The sequence below is a fragment of the Puntigrus tetrazona genome, chromosome 24, assembly GCF_018831695.1.
Source record: "Puntigrus tetrazona isolate hp1 chromosome 24, ASM1883169v1, whole genome shotgun sequence".
NCBI lineage: Eukaryota > Metazoa > Chordata > Actinopteri > Cypriniformes > Cyprinidae > Puntigrus > Puntigrus tetrazona.
Genome location: NC_056722.1, coordinates 12,241,067 through 12,255,232, shown reverse-complemented (window position 1 = coordinate 12,255,232; position 14,166 = coordinate 12,241,067). Strand labels below are relative to the sequence as shown.

General features: G+C 38.4%; 1 protein-coding gene across 4 annotated transcripts in view; it reads right to left on the bottom strand.

Annotated features, from left to right (window-relative positions):
• Window positions 1–3,539: 3,539 nt before the first annotated feature.
• Window positions 3,540–14,166, bottom strand: part of gnal (guanine nucleotide binding protein (G protein), alpha activating activity polypeptide, olfactory type) — a 116,245-nt gene continuing 105,618 nt past the window's right edge. For 2 of the 4 annotated variants that reach the window (XM_043225768.1, XM_043225766.1), the window contains 2 exons: window positions 7,524–7,591; window positions 3,540–3,899 (listed from right to left, as the gene is read on the bottom strand). In XM_043225768.1, coding sequence (XP_043081703.1) covers window positions 3,753–3,899; window positions 7,524–7,591 — 215 coding nt within the window. In that variant the 3' untranslated portion in view covers window positions 3,540–3,752. The remainder of the gene's footprint in view (window positions 3,900–7,523; window positions 7,592–14,166) is intronic. The other 2 variants (XR_006247915.1, XM_043225767.1) reach the window with 2 other exon arrangements.

Below are 14,166 nucleotides of genomic sequence, written 5' to 3'. Positions count from 1 at the left end.
CAGGATAAATCAACCATTTGAAATAAACTGTATGCAATTTACGACAGAACAGACCCACAAGTGATAAGGGCTTTGTGCTAAAATATTTATCAATTTTAGTGCTCTTAACATTAGAGTGTGTGTCTTTAAGAATTGTATGGTTGGTTTGCTAGGTGGCCAGTCATCTAGCAGGAGCAGCATGGTCAACAAACAGTCATTAATAGCTACCACATGCACCTGGATTTTGGAATTTTCTTTCTGTGTACTTACCTCTCAAGATTTACTTGAAATGTCCTCCAGTCCATGAGAAGTGATGATCCCATTTTTAACACATTAAGATTGTTGGACTGTTTTAGGGTGTAATGCAATGGACTTTATGCTTCCTGGTTTTATTGTTGTTTTAAAGCCCCCTGAACTTAGAAATACATTTAAGAAAGGCGTATTTACGGCTTATTTTTTAAACCCCCACAAATCACTCAAACAGTACAATCTAACCCCATTTTAAACTTTATAACATTTTACTAAAAACATTAAGACATAATTTTGTTGCAACCCAATTTTCAAGTTGTGATTATAAAACATACAAAGGCAGTCACATTTTTTTTTTTTTTTTAGAGATTTTATTTGCAAAATTACATTTCTTCCCACATTGCCATTCTAAACAAAGACAAAGGCCTTCTAATGTGCCTCATTATTAAAATAAACATTAAGAAATAAAAGAAAAAAGATACCTTAAAATCCTTGAAAGGCCAGTGATTTATTGTTGTTGTTGTTGTTATTATTATATTATGTTTCACCATTGTCACTTGTATTTTAAGTTTCTGAAATAACATTTAAAAGCTGCAGAGGATAGAAGAATAAAGCCTATCTACCAGTGTTACAGCCACTCACAGCCTAAGTCATGTCACACACTGTCCCTGCACTTCACCAGTTGAGAAGTGAACCACAAGAGAGCAGTCAGGTGATTTATATCACATTAATGTTTTATATGACATTGGGCATGGACTCAAGTGTGTATATATTAAATTTAAGTCAGCCACACTTGTTTAAATATTTTTTACTTGAACTCAAGTTCAAGTATTAATTCTACATAAATCTACATGCAGTCTATAATTTAAGAAAACTAAAATATTGGATTTTTTCCATTAAGTTCTGCCTGTACAGTTCTATACAAAAAAAATCATAAGTCAAAGAAATAGTGCAATGTATTTTTTTTTGCTCCACTGGTGAGTGATAGAGACGTATGGACCCACTCGAGCTGTGAGATTTCCACTATCAGTGCTCACATTCACAATGCCAGCGCAGTCAGTACGCTTAGGACGGCCAGTAAAGAATCACTAATCTTACTTCTTTATTCCCTCTATATTATGCTTTTGTATATGCATAGCTATGCATACAAACTCGCTAAACATTCATAAATATGTATACATATAGGCACACATATTGTTATGAATAAATGTACATATACATTTATAAAAACATGATAATACATATTTTATAAATATATATGTACACATAGAATGCACATGTACAGTACAACATGTGGTTTATCTGCGAATGTATGCTCACAAGCATGCAATCACACATATCTACACACTTTCACCGGCACGACCCAGCATACAGTCTGCATATATGCCACTAAAAATATACCCTACCTGAAACAACAGCAGGTCAAAATTTCTAAACTTTTTAAAAGATTTTCAAAGTTTTTTTTAAAGCTGAGTCCTCCGACAAAAACAGAAATTCAAAGAACTGTAAGACATACAGTATTTGCAGTTTCTAAAGAAAGTTGTTAATTTTGCATATTGTATATCAAGATTTTTTGCCTAATTTTTTATTTTATAGTAAAAGACATTTTAAATAGCTTTATAAACAAGAAAAAACTAAACTAAACAAAACCAGTCTACAGAGCGATTTCCTGTCAGCACGCTGTGCTGCATGTAAGATTTGACATCAAGCTGTCCAATCGCACATACTTCATCTTAATTTACATATTGAAAGGCACAAAGAGCTCAAAGTTTTGTCTTTCTGGTTGAAGTTATACAAAATAACATTTTGCAATCCTGTACAAGATCGAGCAACCTTGCACATTCTTTAGAATAACAAAACAAAAACCTTAAAAATATATTTTTTTTTTTTTCTTTATATCTATATTTTGGACTACCTCCCAAATGGGGGCTGTCCATGCTAAAGGAGGCATCGGTTGGCCGGTAACGGTTCTCCCAAGATGGATTGCCACTGGCGCCCACTGAGGAAAAAATGCAGAGTATGACAAATCCCACAAGTCCCTGCTCCTGCTCTGTAGCTGGTTACAAACTCCTATCTAGCCCTGAATTCCTTTCTGCATACTTTGCAGAAAAAAGCAAAGTAAACTAAACGTTAAAGAAAAACAAACAAAAAAAAAAGATAAATACAGAGGTGCTACATTGTGAAATTTGCCTTCTGACTTTAATTTCGGAAACGACTGATTCAAAGTGCTTCATTAAATCCTTCATGTACTCATTCACTCCTATATCAAGTATTCCAACATCCCCTTTATTGAATGGAGGGGAAAGGTAAATGGTCAGACCATTCTGACACAGGTCACAGGTTACCCCAGCTTTCCTTTATGTCTGCTGGTCTAACCACATCTAATCTTCTAATCTAACCTCATTTAAAGCCAGCCAATGCTGAAATACAACAAAAAACTTAGAAAGAAATGACCTGGGAGTGGTACAAAATAAAAATAATGTCATCTTATACAACACATTCTCTCTCTCTTCAGAAAACACACACACACACACACACACACACACACACACACACACATATATATATATATATATATATATATATATATATATATATATATATATATATATATATATATATGTGTGTGTGTGTGTATACACACACTCTACCAGTCAAATGTTTGGGATAATGCTCATCAAGACTGTATTTATTTGATCAAATATATAGATGGATGGTAAAAATAGCAAAATGTTATTACAATTTAATGGTTTCTATTTTAACATACTTTAAAACAAGGGTGCCCAACCCTGTTCTGGCAATCTGCCTGTACTGCAAAGTTTAATTAAAAGGCTTTTCAAGTCACTTCAGGTTTGTTTGATTAGAGCTGGAGCTAACCTGCAGGACAGTCCCAGGAGCAGGGTTGAGTCTAAAGTTTTACATGATCCTTCATAGAAGAGTAATGAATGAAAATTCAATTTACAGTAAATAATAAACAAAGCATAAGAAAACTAAACAACATATTAGTGATCCCAAAGCTTTTTGAGTAGTATATATATATATATATATATATATATATATATATATATATATATATATATATATATATATATATGTGTGTGTGTGTGTGTGTGTGTGTGTGTTGTTTTAGTATGTGTGTATATGTGCACACATTTAAACACACACGTCAATATTTGAAGTGGATCAAAACCTTTCATCAATTGTCCCAAAACCTAAAACCAAATTGCGTTCTTGTCACAGGACATTTTTAATGAACTTTTTGATCAAATTTTGATAACAGTATTATATATATATATATATATATATATATATATATATATATATATATATATGCACACACATACACAAGACTATAAATAATTTAGAAACGAAAACAAGCATGTGAAAGTCAGAAAAAGGAAAACAAGCGCAACAACAACAAAAAACATGACAACATTGTCACTCTTCAGTAGTTCTCAAAGACCCCATGTGATGTGGGACTGGAAAAGTGTTGATTGGAGGAGCAGCCAGATCTGGGGAGCCAATCACAAGAGTTCATATTGGCGGAGGTGCATCCTCTGAATAATGTCACGACAGTCATTGAATACACGACGGATGTTTTCTGTGTCCACAGCACAGGTGAAGTGAGGATAGCAGTAGTGTTTGTCTGTGCCGCTCGCTGTGCTGATTTTCTGTAGTTCATCAAAAAAAAAACAAAAAAAAAACACACACACACAGTCCAAGCAGTTATAGCATTATATATATATATATATAAAAATAAAATAAAAATGTATTGTTTACATATACAAAACGGTAATTAAAAATAGTGAAAAACTTTAAAGAAATGGTGACTAGTTAGAAGGCTTTTTTCTTCAGTATAACAGTAAAGAAGATATTTACCGAAACCATGGTACTTGGTAGCTATTAACTTGAATTTTTATGAAATACTATCATTTTAAGAGTAAAAAAAACATATTAGGGAAAAGTCAATTAATACCTGTGATTTCTGACAATATATTGAGGTCTTACCAAGTTATACTATTGGTCTTTACTGAACTGAAAGAAACTGAACATACCTGTATTTATACCTTTAATGCACAGAGATAGCCTCCAAATCACAAATGTTTCACATATCTGAAGCATATGAAATTAATAAACTAATCAGTCAATTTAAACCATGAAAAAACAAACACACATAAACACTTCATTCAAATCTCAGTTTATGTATGTGCTTATCAAGGCCTAATTTTTCAGTCCGAATCTGAACTGTTTTCTTAGTTCAGTTTATTGCTGGTGTAGCTAAAGTGCTGAATGAGTTGACAGAAAACCAGCATCATATTAATTATATAATATTATAATTATATGCCTTTACAACTGGTTCATCCACTTCACTAAAAAGAACAGGTTTAAAAGAAATCAATGTGCAATGTGCAATTAATCAATGTGCAAACTGTAAATCACTCCAGGGCCCTCATTTATAAAATGTGCGTACATTCAGATTTGATCATCAAATCAAATATGACTGCTGTCGTGGATTTAAGTGTACACACTTTCTATTAAAACTGTCTTTGATGTGGAAAAGTGCTTATCGTCAGGTCAGGGTCTGAGCAGACATACTTTTTATTGTTGGATTGGAATGTCACCTCGCTGGGGTGGGGGAGGGGGTTCTGAGTTAGTGCGGTAGGTTGAAAGGCTAAAGATAGTCATGCTCACCTCCACACACAGCTCGGGCATTGGAACCCAACTTCTTGAAAGGGGCTGGACTCTCCACTACTCTGGAGTTTCCCACGGTGAGAGGCGGTGGGCAGGCCTGGGCTTGCTCATAGCCCCCCAGCTTAAATGCCATTGTGCTGGAGTTCACCTGGTGAAAGAGAGGGTCGCTCCCTGCGTCTTTTAGGTTGGGGATAGATCTCTCACTGTAGTTTGTGATTACGGGCTAAATGGCTAAAAGTAGAAAGTGGAAGTGCTGGAAAGTGATCTGACCTGTTGTACTACTGTAGAACATGCTGGGGACACCTGAAGGAATAGCACCCCCTGATCTGAATTCGAGTGGTGGTCTGTTGTTGGACTTCTGTGCTTGACACAATTTGTCAATAATGAAAACCATATTCGAGCACCTACGTCCGTATGTCTTGGTCAGTCGGGTAAAGAGAGGGGAAGAGCTGTCAACTGATCACCACCTGGTGGTGAGTTGGATCTGTTGGCGGGAAAGGAAGCTGGACAGACTATGCAAGCCCAAATGTACTATGAGGGTCTGTTAAAAACATATGGCAGAGCCCCCTGTCAGAGAGGTCTTCAACTCCCACCTCCGGCAGAGCTTTGACTGGACCCTGAGGGAGGTTGGAGACATTGAGTCACACTGAACTATTTTCTTCACCTCCATTGTCAATTTGGTAGTATGGAGCTGTCGTCTTAAAGCCTCTGGTGCTTATCATGTTGGCGACCCCTAAAACTGGTGGTGGACACAGAATTAAAGGAATTCGTAAGGCTGAAGAAGGAGTACTATCGGAGACCATATTTAAAATGTATAGCCTGGCTAGCTAGTGGGACACCTGGTAGGTCCCAGTGGGCCAAGCGGACTGCAGCCTGGGTGGTTGTGGAGGGAAAAACTCGGGTCTAAGAGCAGTTTGTTGAGGCCATGGAGAGAGAAAAGGTCTTGTGGAGGTTATGGCAAAGTGTTCATTGCCTCAGAAGGAGAAAGCAGTGCCCTGCCAACACTGTATACAGTGCAGGTGGGAAGGCTGACTTCAACTGAGGACATTGTCGGGTGGTGGAAAGAATACTTTGAGGATCTCCTCAATCCCACCAATGTATTTTTCACAGAGGAAGCAGAGGCCAGGGGCTCAGAGGTGGACTCGACCATCACCCAGGCTGAAGTCTCTGAGGTAGTTAAGAAGCTCCTTGGTGGCAAGGCATCGGGGATGGATGAGAGCCTCCCTAAGTACCTCAAGGCTCGGAATGTTATGTTAATGGGGCTATCTTTGCTATCTCTGGCCTTTTTTAAAAAGGGGGACCAGAGGGTGTGTTTCAGCTACATCCTGTTTCAGATTACATTCCTTAGCCTCTCCTGGAAAGTCTATGCCTGGAGAGGAGAATTCGTCCGATAGTCAAACCTCAGATCCAGGAGGAACAATATAGCTTTTGTCCTGGCCATGGAACACTGGACCAGCTCTATACCCTCTTCAGGGGGTTTGCTCAACAAGTCCGCATGTGCTTTGTGTATTTGGAGAAGGCATTTGACCATGTCCCTTGCGGCATCATGTGGGGGCTGTTCTGGGAGTATGGGATCCGGGGCCCTGTATGGCCGGAGCAGGAGCTTAGTTTGGATTGCTGGCAGCAAGTCAGACTTGTTCCCAGTGTGTGTTGGAGTTTGGCAGGGCTGCCCTTTGTCACCAGTCTTCTTCATTATCTTATGAGCCAAGGGCCGGAGAGGGTCTGGTTTTAGGGACCACGGGAGTTCATCTGTTTTTTATGCGGATGATGTTGTCCTATTGGCTCCATCAAACCAGGACCTACAGCAATAAGAATCACGATCTCCAAGTTCGAGGCCATGGTTTTCAGTCTGAAAAGGGAGGATGCCCAGGGGGAAGACCTAGGACATGCTAGAGGAGCTATGTCTCTCGGCTGGTCTGGTAACACCTTGGTGTTCCCCTGGAAGAACTGGAGTAAGTGTCTGGGAAGAGAGAAGTCTGCTGCCCCTGTGACCCAGCACCGAATAAGCAGAAGAAGATGGATGGATGGATAGATTTCACATCTAAAAGAGAGGCGTATGTGCAGTTTCTGTTCATTCTATGAATCGCATACATATCAGAGAATTTACTGTAAGATCAAATTTAGGATGGTTTCTCTGCAACATTTAATAAAAGAGGCCCCAGTTTTCCTGAATTGGATTACAAGTAAATATGCTGTAAGCAATGTTTAGTTTCTTGCACAGACAGATTATTTTATATCACATATATTAATCAGGAGGCACAGGTATGTGATATTTGTGATAACTGTTCTATTGAAGAAAAAAAAGCCACCTACATCTTAAATGGCTTAAACTAAAAGTACATACATTGTTAGATAAATTATACCTTTAATATTGTAGATAAAATAAAATAAATACAAATATATATATATATATATATATATATATATATATATATATATATATATATATATATATATATATATATGTATATATATATATATATATATATATATATATATATATATATATATATATATATATATATATATATATATATATATATATATATATATATATATATATATATATATATATATATATATATATATATGTATGTATATACCAAGAATTCATCTCGAATAAAAAACTTTGCCCTGGACACTTTCGGGTCTTCTCCGGGATCAGGGGTTGCTGTGCATATATATATATAAAAACAAAACAAAACAAAAAAAGATGTTATTGTTTAATGTTAATCGTAACATTATGCAAGGCCATATATTTTTGAAAATGGAAGTGGTCATATTAAAGAATGGCTGGGTTTTCCAATTCTTAAATAAAATGATAAAACAACAATATCCACCTTTAAATTCAAGCACTTTCAACCATTTTCAATGTGCATTTTTAAGTTTTTTGAGCACACTTTTGTACAAAAATCATTAAGGGACAATGTTAAGTAAAACATGTTTTATCAGTGAGTTCAGGCTAATTTCATAATATGATTTAAACTTGCAACTCTTGACACAAATTAGGAAATTACTGTCACTTAAAGATTTTGTACACTTAAGGAACAAATATTCAATACTATGACTTTCCCCTCAACAAATTCCTAATTTGCTGCTTACAATTAGTAAGGTAGTTGTTGAGAGTCCCTAAAGTAAAATTTTAACACCTATTTTTTTATTGTAAAACAAAATCGGTGTGGCAAGCATGGTGTTTTTGGTGCATTTTTGTTCATCATCTAATGTTCCAAAACAATGTCTGTGATTTTCTCTTCTCTAAACACTGCACACATTGTAGTGTTTTGTTCCTTCTTTGAACTAATAGGTTTAGTGAGTGATTCATTAATACAGACAGCCACTTGCGTTGCTTCCAAATAAAAATGGAATTTTGAATGACTCTCTTTATTGGATGACTCTTTTAACAAAATTACTTGCCACCACCCACCAAAGGTATTACTTCATTACTTTATTTAGTATTTCTACATTCAAAATCTATGTTTAAAATGGGATTTAAATACAGTAAAATTTTAACTAAGAAACACCTGAAGAAGCCAAAAAACCCTAAACCACCTTTCCCTGACTTCTTATACCTACTACAGTACATATATATGGTATATACATATATGGCATATCATGTAGCTTTACAATAATCCCACTTTACATTAGGTGGCCATAACTACTATGTATTTGCACTAAAATAAATAATTTGGTACAATGCACTTTTTGTGTACATGTTTTACATTGTACTATTTTTAAAATATCTGCATGTAATTACATCTGTAATTAACTTCTGTAACTTAACACTTTAACCTAACCTTACCACTACACCTGTCCCTAACCTTAAGGCCTGTACACACGGGGATGAATATTGCATGAGAATATCATCAGCGTTTTTTGCTGTTCATACCTAAGCAACTTGATGATGATCCGACAGCATTTAACAGAAATACCCAGGTACACAAGGTGGCGCTGTGAACTTTTTATGCTTTTGACACTCGCTTGTCACACAGGGAGACAGAAGGTGAGCTTGTCAAAACGAGACGAGCAGGTGTGCACACTCACATTGGAGGACTTTGTTTAGTCACAAGACATTAACATCAGCAATATTCATCATTTTACCTATTAGTTGCTTATTAGCAATGCATATTACTAGAATATTAGTCATTTATTAGTAGTAATTAAGCACATATTAAAGCCCTGTTCTACATGGTGTTATTCTACTTCTCTAATCTTACCCAATACCTAAACTAAACAACAACTTTACTATTAATTAGTGATGCATTGATCCAATACTCAGGATCGGTATCAGTTCTGATATGGTCATTTTCTGTGGATCCGGCATCGGTAAGACAAGACCGATCCAAATCTGATATATGCTATTCTGTGTTATTATTAAGCAGAACATTATAAACATTATAAAGCACCATAACATTTTTGCACATTATATTTCAAGTATATTTCAAGTATTTACGTAATTAAATTCAAGTTCACATAAACTCTTCTCTCCACTGCGCTCTGTCATCATTCAAACTGCGCATCATGTTCAGTTATTACAGTCAGAATGATTAAACTCACTTCAAGAGTGTACAGTAACGGAGGTTTAAACTGTTAAAAGAAAAGGCTTAATAATCAATATCTCTTCCCTTGAACTTTTCTATGCAGACTCGAAGGGCTACGCAGCCTGCGTGCTGTGACTCAATGCTGTTTCTGAATCATTCTGCATAACAAAACAAGCCAATGGACATTAGCATGTGTTGATTGCATCCAGGCATCCAGTTCACATCAGTCAGGTCTGTCGATGCTTTTTTGCGTGCAGAGATTGCGGTCCTGCTGGCGAAGGATGCAATAGAGCTGGTCCTTCCATCCGATATTAGGTCCGGGTTTTACACCCCCTACTTTATATACCCCAGAAAGGTGTTGGGTTACGACTGATCTTGGACCTGCGAGTTTTGAACTGTACACTCACAAGCTGTCGTTTAAGATGTGGATGCAGCAATGCATATTTTCATGACTTTCGTGTCTCTTTTCTTGGTAAGTTGAATTCGGTATACCAGACAGCGCACCTCATCTAGGAACATGCTCAGTCAGTGCTCAACTGCCTCAAGATTTTATCAGGCAGGATGGTGGTCCTACTGAAATATTTACAGAAGTTCCTGGTGCATATGTTCCAGCTCGGCTCCTCAGCAAAACATGAATTCACGCTGTGATCAGCTGCAGCTAGATGCAGTCAGCACATGCCAATGTCCACTGGCTCATTTTGTTACACTTAAAGTAGGCTGGTCTCTCGGGTGAGATCCCAATTCTTCGATCACCAATGTGATGTCTCCATTCCCTCCTTTAGGGAACAAGGGTTACATATAGGTAATAGAAGCGTTTTATGGCCGTACTTCATCTAGTTTTTTTTCTAAATTTACAAACCACACGGCTTGACAGCAGTCTTTCCTTCAAAAATGTTTTCAGCATCTGTAAAACTGTGTTTTTCCATCTTAAAATTATATCTAAATTACAACCTATGCTTTCAACATCTAATGCAAAAATGTTCATTCATGCATTTATGACCTCAAGGTTAGATTATTGTAATGCTTTATTGGGTGCTAGGCTAACCCCTAACCCTAGCCGGCCGGCACTCCCCTCCATCTTTCTGTCCAACGTCTGTTCACTTGACAATAAGATGGACTACATTCGACTTCACCAAACTACACAGCGTGAGTATAGGGATTGCTGTGTCATATTTAGGGAGGCTGTAACCAACAGCGATTCCATTGACTTGGAGGAGTACACATCATCAGTGACCGGCTACATTGAGAAGTGTAATGATGATGTGACCGTCTCCAAGACCATGACCACACATTCTAACCAGAAGCCGTGGATGAACGCTAACGTGAATGCTATCCTGAAGGAGCGAGACTTCGCCTTCAGAGCAAAGGACCGGGCAGCTCTAAAAACAGCGAGGGCCAAACTGTCCTGAGCTATCAGAGAAGCAAAGCATGCTTATGCTAAACGAATCCACGGTCACTTCTAAAACAGCAGTGACTCACGGCGCATATGGCAGGGCATTCAAGCGGTCACCAACTACAAGACAACTCCACCTGTCTGTGATGGTGACGCCTCCCTACCAGATGCGCTGAATGACTTCTATGCACGTTTTGTGGCACAGAATAAAACAACGGTGAGGAAGTCCACCCCTCATACCAATGACTCAGTAGCTTCACCACAGCTGATGGAAGAGTTAACCCACGGAAGTCTGCTGGACCGGACAACATTCCAGGCAGAGTACTAAAGGAGTGTGCAGAGCAGCTAGCTGATGTCTTCACTGATATCTTCAATATCTCTCTGAAGCTCTATCATTCCAACGTGCCTCAAAACAACAATGATTGTCCCGGTGCCTAAGAAGTCTGTGGTTTCGTGCCTCAATGACTATCGTCCCATCGCACTCACACCAATTGTGATGAAATGCTTCGAGAGGCTTGTCATGAGGCACATCGAGTCACAGCTACCACCTTCACTTGACCCATTACAGTTTGCATATCGTCCAAACCGCTCCACGGACGATGTTATCACCACAACCCTCCATCTCACCCTCTCACATCTGGACTCAAAGGGAAACTATGTCCGAATACTGTTCATTGACTTCAACTCAGCATTCAACACCATCATCCCTCAGCAACTTATAGAGAAGCTAAGCCTGCTGGGCCTGAACACCTCTCTCTGCAACTGGATCCTGGACTTTTTGACAGGCAGACCTCAGTCAGTCAGGATCGGGAACAGCATCTCCAGCACCACCACACTGAACACTGGAGCCCCCCAGGGCTGTGTGCTCAGTCCACTGCTGTTCACTTTGCTGACTCACAACTGTGCAGTGATGCACAGCTCCAATCATATAATCAAGTTCACTGATGACACGACCGTGGTGGGTCTCATCAGCAAGAATGACGAGTCAGCATACAGAGATGAGGTGCAGCAGCTCACAACTTGGTGTAGAGCCAACAATCTATCTCTGAATGTCGACAAGACAAAGGAGATGATTGTTCACTTCAAGCGAGCAAAGAGTGACCATTCTCCGCTGTCCATTGACGGAGCGAAGATGGAGATCGTCAAGAGCACCAAATTCCTTGGTGTTCATTTGGCGAATAACTTCACCTGGTCACTCAATACCAGCTCCATCACCAAGAAAGCCCAGCAGCGCCTCTACTTCCTGATGAGGCTGAGGAGAGCTCTTCTCCCTCCACCTATCCTGACTATGTTCTATAGTGGGACCATTGAGAGCGTCCTATGCAGCTGCATCACTGCCTGGTTTGGGAATTGCACCGTATCGGATCGCAAAACCCTCCAAAGGATGGTGAGGACAGCTGAAAAGATCATTGGCGTCTCTCTGCCTTCTATCACGGACATTTACACCACACGCTGCATCCGCAAAGCTCGCAATATAGCACAGGACCCCACACATCCTTCACACACATTATTCACCCTCCTGCCATATGGAAAGAGGTACCGGAGCATTCGGGCCCTCACAACCAAATTGCTTAACAGTTTCTTCCCACAAGCCCTCAGACTCCTCAATAACCACACCTGAATGGACTTTCTGTTCCATAAGCATTCTTGCACGTCATATTTATTATTGTGCATTTCATATTTATTGTTGTTTGTATTTTGTGTCCTTGCACTAATTATGTCTTTGCCTTGCACTGATCTTGTCTTTGCACTGTTTGCACTAGTTTGCACTCTACTCCCCTGCTGTTTGCACTAGTCTGCACACTTTGCACTTTATGTGGCTAAGACACTGTTTTAGCTCAGTATGTGAGTTCTTTTGTATTGTGTATTTTGTTGTAAGTGTGACTTCATGTAGCACCAGGTCATGGAGAAACGTTGTCTCATTCCACTATGTACTGCACAGCTATATGTAGTTGAAATGACAATAAAAAGCCACTTGACTTGACACTTGACTTGGGTGGTTGTTCTGCATGCTTGATAAACATACTTCAGTTAGTCCAAAAGCTTATATTAGCCCGGTTCTGTCAACACTGCATTGGCTCCACTAAAGGATTGCAAGGCTGCATTAATTAGATTGGCTGTAACTGGGAACTCATAAAACACAATGTACTCGTGACATAGTAAAAAGAATGGCATCTACGCTAATATTAGTCTGTTTCTCAGTTCGTATCCAGATTAGATGGTGGATTTAGATCACCAAAAGCTTGATGAGCCCCGTGGACAGACTACAGCTGGTCCAAAATCAATCAATCAATCAATCATTTTTATTTATACAGCGCTTTTAACAACACAGGTTGCATCAAAGCAGTATAAAGCAGAAGAATACAATGATACAAGGATATATAATGACGAGATTGAACAATTTGTTATTAAATGCAGAGACAGTCTATGTAATCAATTTGACGATAATCAAGTTAAGTGTCCCCAACAAAGCAAGGCAGAGGCGACAGCGGCAAGAAACCAAAACCCCATCCATACAGAATGGAGCAAAATGCAGCAGCTAGAACCAGGAAGTCCATAGGATGACCATATTAGTCCGGATGAACATGGAACAATACATTTATACACTAACAATACATTTAAACAATATATTTACTACTCTGTATTAATGTAAGTTAATAAAAAGACAATTGTTCAGTGTCACCCAGTCCGTATCAAGATCAGATAGGGGATCAGCACCTAGAGATGATGTCTATAAATTTGCACTTGCAGATAAAAGATTAATTAACTAGTAGTTTTGAATATGTATACTGGATAAAATAAATAAATAAAAACATTTCAATCTGCACCCTCTTTTTGTTTAAATATGTTACTCTAAGGGCGTTCAACAGAAAATCACTTCACCCAACAAATATTCTTTCTATATATTCCTACAAGTGCACATTTATATAATTACCACAAAAATAAAGAATAGTAACAAACAAACAGTCTTCGTCTTTGTGTGAATGAGACAATGTAATGAACAAAACTTAGCATCAATGTCCAGACTATTTCAACTGAAGTGAGGATGAAGATGAGATGATAATGTTGTTCAAACGTGTGTCCAAATAGTGGATGGCACTCTGGTTAAGCTGTGCCCACGTGGCTTTCAAACTGCACTCCCAAGCATTCATCTTACGAATGACTATTCTTAACAAAACAGATTAAAAACTTCTGCTCACCCACACCAGCACAGACTTTACAAACTGTGCTTCACAGAAACCTGGCTGAGTGAAGCCATTCCAGACATCACACATAGCAGGTATCATTGCATACTTAGTGGGGAAAAAGAGACGT